At 57.4% G+C, this 9,357-nt stretch overlaps 1 protein-coding gene across 1 annotated transcript; it reads right to left on the minus strand.

Moving 5' to 3' along the window:
• Window positions 1–4,340: 4,340 nt before the first annotated feature.
• On the minus strand, window positions 4,341–8,325 carry Nxph3 (neurexophilin 3). The gene is made up of 2 exons (XM_050156923.1): window positions 8,190–8,325; window positions 4,341–5,852 (listed from the first exon to the last, which is right to left on the minus strand). Exons 1-2 carry the CDS (start codon window positions 8,241–8,243, stop codon window positions 5,148–5,150), a joined length of 759 nt encoding a protein of 252 aa, XP_050012880.1. The 5' UTR covers window positions 8,244–8,325; the 3' UTR covers window positions 4,341–5,147.
• Window positions 8,326–9,357: the final 1,032 nt, after the last annotated feature.

Below are 9,357 nucleotides of genomic sequence, written 5' to 3' on the forward strand. Positions count from 1 at the left end.
ACATGGCCACGTCTAGAAGGCAGGGAACGGTGGGGTGGGGGCAGAGAAATGTAGGATTATGCCAGGCAGCTGTGTATCCAACTAACAAGCGGGGACCCCCATTTCTAAGAAGGCAGAGGAAATGGCTAGTGTATTGGTTCTCTTGTTTCTATGACAACAGCAAAAAGTGATACAAATGAAGGAAGGGTTTGCTTGTTTGTTTGTTTGTTTACTTAGTTTGGCTCCCAGTTTGAAGAGACACAGTTCATCGTGGCAGGGAAGGGATGACATCAGGAGTGTGGGGCAGCTGGTCACATTGCATCCACAGAAAGCAAAGAGATAAACAATGGTGTTCAGCTTCTTTTTCTTTCGGTCTAGGACCCTCGCCCGTGGGATGATCCTACCCACAGCCAGGACCAATCTTCCTCCTTTAGTTAAACCTTTTGGAAACACCCATGTAGACACTACACAATGGTAGAAGTGTGGCCCCTATACTGTTCTAAATCCAGCCAAGTAGACAAGGCAGATAAACCACTGGATATATTATAGCCATTTCTGCCGCAGGCATCATGGAACAGAAGGGAGAGCAGGAACTCATGTCTCTCCCCCCAGCCTTGGGCCCTCTCGCCCAACCACTCAGAAGGGAGGATGAAGTTCACAGAAACCTATCTCCAAGAGCAAGGGGGGCAGGTAACTTAATTTCCCCCAGCAGTGTACCAAGGTAGGGAGAACTTTCACTTTTTCAAGTAAGGTAGCTCACTGAGCGAGGCAACACACACCTTTGTTCCCAACACTCAGGAGGCAGAAGCAAGTGAATCTCTAAGTTCGAGGCCAGTCTGGTCTACTTAGCAAGTTCCAAGCCAACCAAGGTTCCATTATGAGACCCTGCCTCAAAATATTCAAATCAGCCAGGCAGTGGTGGAGCATGCATGCCTGGAGGAGACAGAGCACTTAGGAGGCAGAGGCAGGTAAATCTCTGTGAGTTCGAGGCCAGCCTGGTCTACAGAGCAAGTTCCAGGATAGCCAAGGCTACACAGAGAAATCCTGTTTCAAACAACAAAGCAAAAATTCAAGTAAAGAGGTGCTTGGAGGTGGTCCTCTGTCCCGGGTCGTCCAGACAACCCATCTCCATGGGGACTGGCTTGAGCTCCTTGCACAGCCTATAGTCATTTCCTTGCAAGCCTCTGTGGTTCGGGAGGAACTGATACGGTCCTTGGGACTCCTAGCCGGGTGGCTCTGAGATAATGAACCGTGAAGCCTTGAGCTTGGCAAACTTGACTCTTAACGCTTGACAGGTCAACAGGAAGCAAGGTCCCTGGTGGAGCCGCTGATGGGCAAATTGCAGGTCTCTTGTGGCATTTGTGCCTTGGGGATATTGTCAGCTGCCACTCCAGGACTTTGGCATAAGTGGCAGGTGCCACCCCTACCCCATCATGCCTCTGCCTGGTGGGGCTGATGGTGTCTCTTGTCACCTGTCACCCCAGCCCCCGGTTCTCCAGGCAGCACGGCAGAACTACAAGCCTTCGGAAGTAACATTTCTCTCTCCCACTCCCAGCCATTCCGTTGGCTCACTTCCCAACCAAGAGTAACTGGATCACGGAGTTGCCCTCAACCCATTGCAAGTGCCCACTCAATGATCCAAGTCCCTGATCACCCCGTGACCTTCAGCTGCCTCCACCCCCACAAACCCCTTCCTCCAGCTTCCCTCTCCACCCACCCACCTTGTGCCTCTCTGAGCAATGGTCCTCGCCACAGGAGCTTGCCACATGCAAGGTCATCAGCATTCCTGCCAAGGATGGGGACGGGGGTGACTCAGTTCCCGCTTGCTCATCTAGGGAAGGAGAATGAAGGAGAGAGGAGGAGGGACAGAAGCCCATTCAGTTTTGCCTTAAGCTTCACCAAGAGGAGGGCTCGGCTTTGCTGACGGTAGAACATCTACTAGCTCCCAGGCTCCAGAGCAAGCTATGGCATAGAGAGGGCACTGCTGAAGCCAGGAAGTACTGAAGGGCAAAGCAACTCTGGGGACCCTGGCACTTGGAGACCAGTGCTTCTCTTTCAGTCACAGTACAGCCTTTGCCCTCAGAAAGATGCTAACCGACGAGGGAGACACAACCTTTACCTCGGTCTGTGTCAACCAAAGAATGTCCAGTCTGTTGAGGGAGGTACAACCCCTACCCCCAGAGGCCCCCCAGACTCTGATGGGGAGACACAAACCAAGTAACTGAAGAGCTCCCTGGTCTGGTGTGCTAGGCTTGCACCAGGGGCAAGCCTGTAGGAGAGACAAGACCCTTACCAAGTTGAGTGGGTGGGTGGGGGGACAAGACAAACCAGAAGCAGGGTCCCCAAACAGCTTGAGAAGGTTGCAAAGTGACACCAAGGTGCTCTAGGGAGGTCAAAGGGTTGGTGTGAGGCAGGACCCTGACCATCGTTTCTTGAAGGACTCCTTTAGGAAAAAGCCAGTCTCCTGTGGGTGATCCCCAAGGCCAGAGTGAGAGAGCAGGGGCATTATGGGACTTGAGGTCTGTCTCTACAGAGGGTGCCATAGCTGTTGCTGCTCAGAAGGGCAGAAGTGGGTATCCTCTTAGCCAGGGAGGTTGAGCGGACCTACTACCCTTGTGAGGATCAAGGGGGCTCATGAACTATCTGAAAAGACGGAGAGGCTAGAGGGCTCCTCCAAGGAATCAGGATTCGGGAAGACATTTGTTAGCCAAATCTGAACTGAGATCAGTCTGGTTGCCGGGGAAGGCAGATAGGCAGGGGAGAGGAGGCAGAGTGTGCAAGAGGGTGAAATGAAGTTATTAAAATGAACCCACCCCCTGTGCAGGCAGCACCGTGTGCCAGAAAGGCCGGGCCCTCCAGCTGTCGGCAGCAGCTGGCTCTCCACAGGAGAAGAGGAGTAGGAGGGGCCGGTCAGAGTGTCCCTGTTCTCGCTCTAGAGTTCAGTGTTCTCACAGAGGTGGAAATGGGGGCGCCTCACAGTTTCTTCTGCTACACCCCACAGGTGCCCTAGGACAGTGTCTGATGAGGGGCACAGGTGGGAGAAGCCTCCGGATTCTAGCAGCCAAGGTTTCTCTTGGTGGGGGTGGAGGATGGGGGGGAGCCCCAGGTCCTCTGACTGCAGTCACAGGTACAGAAGGGAGGGAGGGAGAAGGCTGTGTAGGGGCATGTGTGTCTTAAGTCTGCTCAGAAGAAATGGCTTCAGGATGATTCAGGGCAGAGCTGGAAAGGGAGTGTGCCCCCTCCCCCCGCCCGCAGCCAATCTCGCTTTCTAGGTCATTTCCCATGTAGAGGGGCTGCAGCCAGGTGACTGTGTGCTGCAGAGTGCAAGTGTGGACCATTTGGGCTCAGAGCTTGTGGGCAGAGGGCAAAGACTGGGAGAGGTCAGGCCGCTGGCACCCACTCTAGGACTCTCCACACTACCGCTACACTTCCCAAAGGGACCTTTGGACCTGAGTGCTGACCTCCATAGAAAATAGAGCTAAAAAGACCTCCAGAGGGGATATCCTGGTAGGGGCGCCAGCCCAGGCGTCCATCCATTCTGATGCCTTCTCCAGCAGGAGGGAGAAGTGGCTACTCTCCTGCTCTGTTTGTCCCCAATGCCACCTCAGTCTGTTCCTTTTCCCCCAAGAGGCAGATGGGAGTCACAGCTGGAGAGAGAAGAGAGGAATCTCTTCATCCTCTGGAGCTGGAGCCAAGTTTGCTTAGAGGTCATTGGGCAGGTTTTCAAAGTATGTCAGCATTTACCCAAGCCCAGGGCCGAGATACAGGCCCTGCCCTCCCGTGCTGAGCTAGGGAGGACCCTGAAGGCTGCATGACACCAGCCCTCTGGGTGATTATCAGAGATGTAGGTGCTGTGTGATGCTGGGGGAGAAACAGAAAGAGGCCAGTGAGGCCAGTGTACTTTACCAGGCCATAGAGAAAAACAATGGCAGAGCTGGGACACCATCTACCACTGCCCTCTGCAGGGCCAGAGATGGCAACTCAGTGAGGACCCGGGAGGAAGATTTGGCCCATGCTGACTCTTACCCCCAAGCTGCCCCTTCAGGTGCCGTGCCCAGCCTCAAATGTGTTTGTTTGGGCCCCTGGCACTAAATCTGTTTGCTTACAAAGAGTGTCAGAGAAGGCAGCCCCAAAGCCTCAGGGAGCCCCAGCACCAAGAGTCCTGCAGCTTTGGTCCCCATCTGGAAAATGCTAGTCAGAAAGGGCCCCAGGTCCCTCTCCCCTGGATAACTCAGAATGCGCTGCCCTGGGAAAGCTTTATTCTCTGCTCCAAGGACAAGACTCTGCACACAGAAGTGACAGGGCATTTCACAAGACTTCCAACCCCTCCCCCCACCCCACAGACAACACTAGGGCACAGTTCCAGCATGGCCACACAGTCTAGCCTCCTGCGCCCCACTCTGCCGATAGTCCCACGGCCCAGAGGAGGAATTCCCATTCCTATTGCGGAGTCCCCCGTCTGATATGAGGAGCGGGCTGGTGAGGGAGCACTCTCAGCAGGGTTAGGGCGGAGAATGGGCACGCAGCACACAGGCAGGCTTCTGCTCACTGCCCTTCATGCTAAAAGGAACTAAAGGTCCTGTCTTGGCTGAAGGACGGAACGGCGTGCCATCAGCAAGACAGCAGGGGAGAATGCTGGCGGGAGAAGGGGTGGCCTGGCTGGTGACAGGGAGTCATGACAGCAAAGACCTGAGGGTAGGGATGAGGTCACCACTTCAGCCTCACTGTAGGAAAGGGGTTCCGGGCTGCCCACTGCCAGCCCCATTGGAGGAAGCCACTGAGCCGTTCATCCCAAGTTGTCTACCTGACCTACACAGTAGACACCCCTTTGTCCACTGCTGTCCTCTTTCCGAATGGCAAGGAGAGAGAGAGCCAAGGTCTTTTCTGTGGCTTGATCTGGGGCCACCTGGCCTGTCTGCCCAGGGGCCTCAAGGCCCAGTGTCAGCTTTGGACCAGTGGGAAAACTCTCTAAGGCTGCCCAGAGCCCATTCCTCCTCCATAACAAGTACATTCTAACCTCAGGTTGGGGCCAGCACTGGGGACCCTTCCCCCACCTGACCTCTCGTCCTCTCCACCCCCTCCCTTCCTGAGGCCCATCCCTTTCCCTGACCAGCGCCCAGACAGCCGGCCTCCTGCACAGGCCTCTGCGACCCATCGACCCATCTAGGTCACCCAGATGGGTAATAGGGGGTATCGCTGTGGTAGTTGTAATCTGGGCACACCTTCTGCACCAGCCGATAGTCCGTGCTGTAGAAAGCGATGTAGACACAGACAACTTTAAAGGGCTGGGAGCAGCTCCAGGTGGCCGAGCTCTGAGCGTGATCTCGGGAACAGATCTTGGCTGGGTCGTGGGTACAGAGCGAGGTCCGGCGGCCCCGTTCTACTTTCTCCCACTCCATCCGGCAGTTGAAGATTTTGGAGGCCTTGGCTTCGATGAAGATTTGCTGTTCCTGGTGGAACTCTACAGCTTTACTGGGGGGCACAAGGCTGATGGAGATGTTACCCTGGCCTGTGGCGTTGTGACGGAAGTGGACGCTGAAGGTCCCGTTGCCGTGGTCCACAATCTTCCCCGTGACCAGCAGGTTCAGGGCCACTGTCTTGATGTTGGAGTAGAAATCACCCCATCCAAATATTTTTTTTACCTTGGTCGAGGGTAGGGGGCTTTGCTTGGGGCGGTTGGGGGGCTGCCCGAGGACACCCCAAACCTCCCCAGGTGGGGCCAGCAGCCCTAGGAGTGTAGAGTTGGCCAAGGGGCGAGACTTAGGTGAGATGTGACCTCGCTTCCGAGGCACCCTGGGCCGAGGCTGGCCTTCATGGTCATCATGCTCAGAGTCCTCTGAGCCAGGGGGGCCATCATCTTGGCCACAGATGACCTATGGGGAGTTGGAAAGAGGATTAGAGCTTTGTCCCCAGACGACCCAGGGGATTTGAGATCTGGCCCACCACCTATCACCGTCTCTCCAGGGTCTCTGTCCCTGTCTGACCCAGGCTAAGGGGACACCTGCTTGTTCCCTTGTGCTGGGGTCAGGGGTATACCATGGCTCCCTTACGATCCACATTCATGCTCTGATACTTCAGTCACCTCCTTTCTTTACTGCCCAGCCCCTGGCCCCTATTCAAAATCTGGAAGGATGGTCAGGATGTCTCTCCCCTTCATGGACTAGGATATCAGAGACACACAGGTCTCCTCTCCAGATAAGCCCCAGTTAAGTGGGAAGGGCTCAGCTTCTGATCTTGCAGAAGCCCCCAGTCTGAAGGCGAGGAAGACTCCCTACCCTCGAAATGGCCAAGATGCCAGGGATGCATTATTCCTGTCCACAGGAGTCCTTCACCTGGAGTTGGGGAGTTGCAAGGTATTTGGGGAGCACCATCCCTATCTTAGAGCTCCCTTGTGTCAACACACACATATCTCATGCTGTTTAAGACATTTTGGTCTTCTGACTGAGATGCCACTCCTAGCCTAACTGCTGGCCTGTGGACCATAAAATAGGACTCTAGAACCCAGTGACAGTCCTGGTCAGGAATCAGTTTGGTCCAGGTTTAGCTGAGACTAGGAGACCCAAGTACGAATGCCACACCTAGGATGGCCAAGCTTGTGGAAGCAAAACCCTTCTCTGGGGAACACTGGTGACGACATGCCAAGACGGCACTTGCATGATGAGGGACCAGTTCTTGGGAGTCCCATCTCCCAGGTGAAGACATCAGGATGTGCCGGTTACATCACCACACGACACGGGCCACAAGTGTCCAGTCACAAGGCACAGACCAGATGTACCTTTGCAAAGGACTTTTACCGAAACCCTGTTTCCCACCTGGAATGTCCTGTCAAACTCTGCCAGGGCTTGTCTTGCCTCAGCAGGCTCAGCTATGGTGACAGGCCACACCTTGGGGAGGCTTTCTAGAGGAAGGTGGAAAGAACAGGCAGAACTCGACAGGGCAACGGGAGGTTACCTGGCTCCCTCGACTCAGTGGCCTGGATGTGTTTGCTCAGTTTCTGAAACCGAGTTCTCACCAGTGTGTCTATGTCACCAGCGAGGAGACACCAGTTCAGCTACCACATCTGGATTGATGATGACATGGGTGGGGCCGAAGGATTACTGAGGAGCTGGGATGGGAGGTTCCATAAAGGGTTAGTCTTTACGCCTCTTGCTTTGGCCTTGGCTGTGCCTATGGCTGTGCGCTGTAACCGAGCCAGTATCTGTCCCGCAGTTAAGGCTGGCCCTGCTTTCCAGGTTCCCAGCGCCTTCAGGGTCAGGAAAGGCAGGAAGGGAGACTCCTAGGGCTGGGTTCAAGGCTGCCCACTTGTTCGTACTTGGCTCTAGGTTTAATCGAATGGTTGAGATAGTCAATAGCTCAGTAGTGAACAGGGCCACAGATAAGGGCCAAGCAGGGAAGGCTTCCTTCCCAACAGTGGACTGGGGGTGGGAGGGTTGCTGTCAATGGGAATCATTTTGAGGAAGGGGGCACATCTAGTGGCGCTGAGGCTTCTCCAGGACAGGATTGGGATGGGGGCAGCTGTGGGGCGGCGGGCATGAGTCGCGGGGGAGTTAAGCTCTGGGCTAGGGTCCGGGGTGGGGTTCTAGGGCATCCTGGGTCGCGGGGGAGCGGGCTTTAGGCGCTCAGCTCAGCTGTTGTGAGCGCCTGGGGCGGGAGCCGCCTGCCCAGGTCCTGTGGGGCTCGGGCTGCGCGCAGCCGGGAGAGGCGAGGAAAACAACAGGCGAGGAGGGAGGGAGCGGGAGGGACGGCGGGAGGCAGGGACGCGGGGGCCGCCCCCAGTCCGCCCGGGCTTGGCGCGCCAGGGCCCACAGTTTGGGGTCCTCTGGGCCCTAGAGGTCAGAGGAGAAACCCGCGTCCCCTGATCCGGCAGGTCACCTGCCCCACCCCCGTCCCGCGCGTCCTGGGATGCTACGAGAGGACGGGTAATCCTTGGCGACTCAGCTGTGAGGGCCCTTTTCCCTGGTGTCACTCGCACCTCCCGCCATCAGCCGCGGAGTGGGTGGGCCAGCCAAGCACCCTCCTCTCCGCCCCTATTAACCCTTCCTGTCCAGCCTCCGGCCTCGGACCCGCCCTCTCCCCCAGCCTCCAGCGTTCGTCCGCAGCCCCGGGATGTCAGGATGGGGGGGAGGGAGAAAGTTTCAGGGCTCCGCAGCTTCCCGCGCTCTCCCCATCCTCTGGCCCCCGCCCTGCGCCGCTCCCCGTGGACCACTCACCAGATAGAGGCTGCCCTGCACTAGGAACACGAAGCAGCAGCGGGTCAGTTGCATCTTCCTCCTCCGCTCTCACCCGTCTCTTTTTTCCTTTCGGGGTCCCTGGCCCCCTCTTCCCCGGGCTGCTCCTTCAGGCGCGCTGTCCCATGCTCAGGTCCCGGTGGCTCGCGGCCCTCCCCTCAGCCCGTCGCTGGGACCGACCCCGCCCCCTTCGGTCCAGCTGTGTAGCCGCCGCCCCCTCCCCGCGTCCAGCTGCGCGCTGCGCGGTCCTTCTCCCGGTGCCAGATGTGAGCCCGGAGCGTCTCGAAGGGGCTCCGGCTGCGCGGTGACTCTGACGCTCCAGACAGGCGCTCGGCGCCCCGCTCGCTTCCAGAGGCTCGGCTCTCGCCCAGATGTGCTGGGGACCTGCGCGCGCGCCCGTCCCCGGTGCTAATTCCCCAGACCAGACGGCCCCTCCCGCCCCGTCGCGGCGCGCCCCCTGGCGGACGCCCCGGGCCAAACCGAGCCGCGGCCGCCCGCTCCCCGCGCTGCGCCCCGCCAGACTGGAGCGCTCCTGGCGCCCAGGCGGCTCCCGCTTCCTCGTCCCTCCCACTGGCGGCGGCGGCGGCGGCAGGTACCGTGAGCCCAGTCGGTACCTCCGGAGTTAACTCCTCCCCTGCCGGCCCGCAGCCAGGGGACCTGGGACGCCGACTTTCCAGGGGAGAGGACAGGAGGCGGACAGAGGAGCCCTGGGAGAGGAGGCAAGAGACTGGAAGACTGCTGATGGGGACACAGCTTTTCCGCCCTTCTGACAGTGCGCCTCATATTCTGTAGCGGACATTGGGGTTCTGTTGCCCTACCTATCATACCCATAGGTGTCCTGGAATTTGGAAAGACAATTCTGTCCAAACCCATTTTAAGGGTCTAAGGATATCAACAGCGGGCCACAGAGGCTGATTCCTGCAAGACTTGATGAGGGTGCTGAGGGAAGTTCTTCTAAGTGTCTAGCTCGCACCCCTTTTCTTAGCATGGCCTTTCTTTTTCCTAGAAGATCTCAGGACCTCGGAGCAATCACTATGAAGCGTTTGGTTGAGGCGCTGGCCAGAAGAGACCACTAGGGGCCAGGCTGGATTCTGGGGTTAGGGTAAGAGTTTGCCTCCTGAGAAACGGCATTAAATGGGATGAATAAGGC

Source organism: Alexandromys fortis, unplaced genomic scaffold, assembly GCF_014885135.2.
Source record: "Alexandromys fortis isolate MF-2015 unplaced genomic scaffold, M_Fortis_MF-2015_v1.1 scaffold_31, whole genome shotgun sequence".
In the NCBI taxonomy this organism is placed as follows: Eukaryota; Metazoa; Chordata; class Mammalia; order Rodentia; family Cricetidae; genus Alexandromys; species Alexandromys fortis.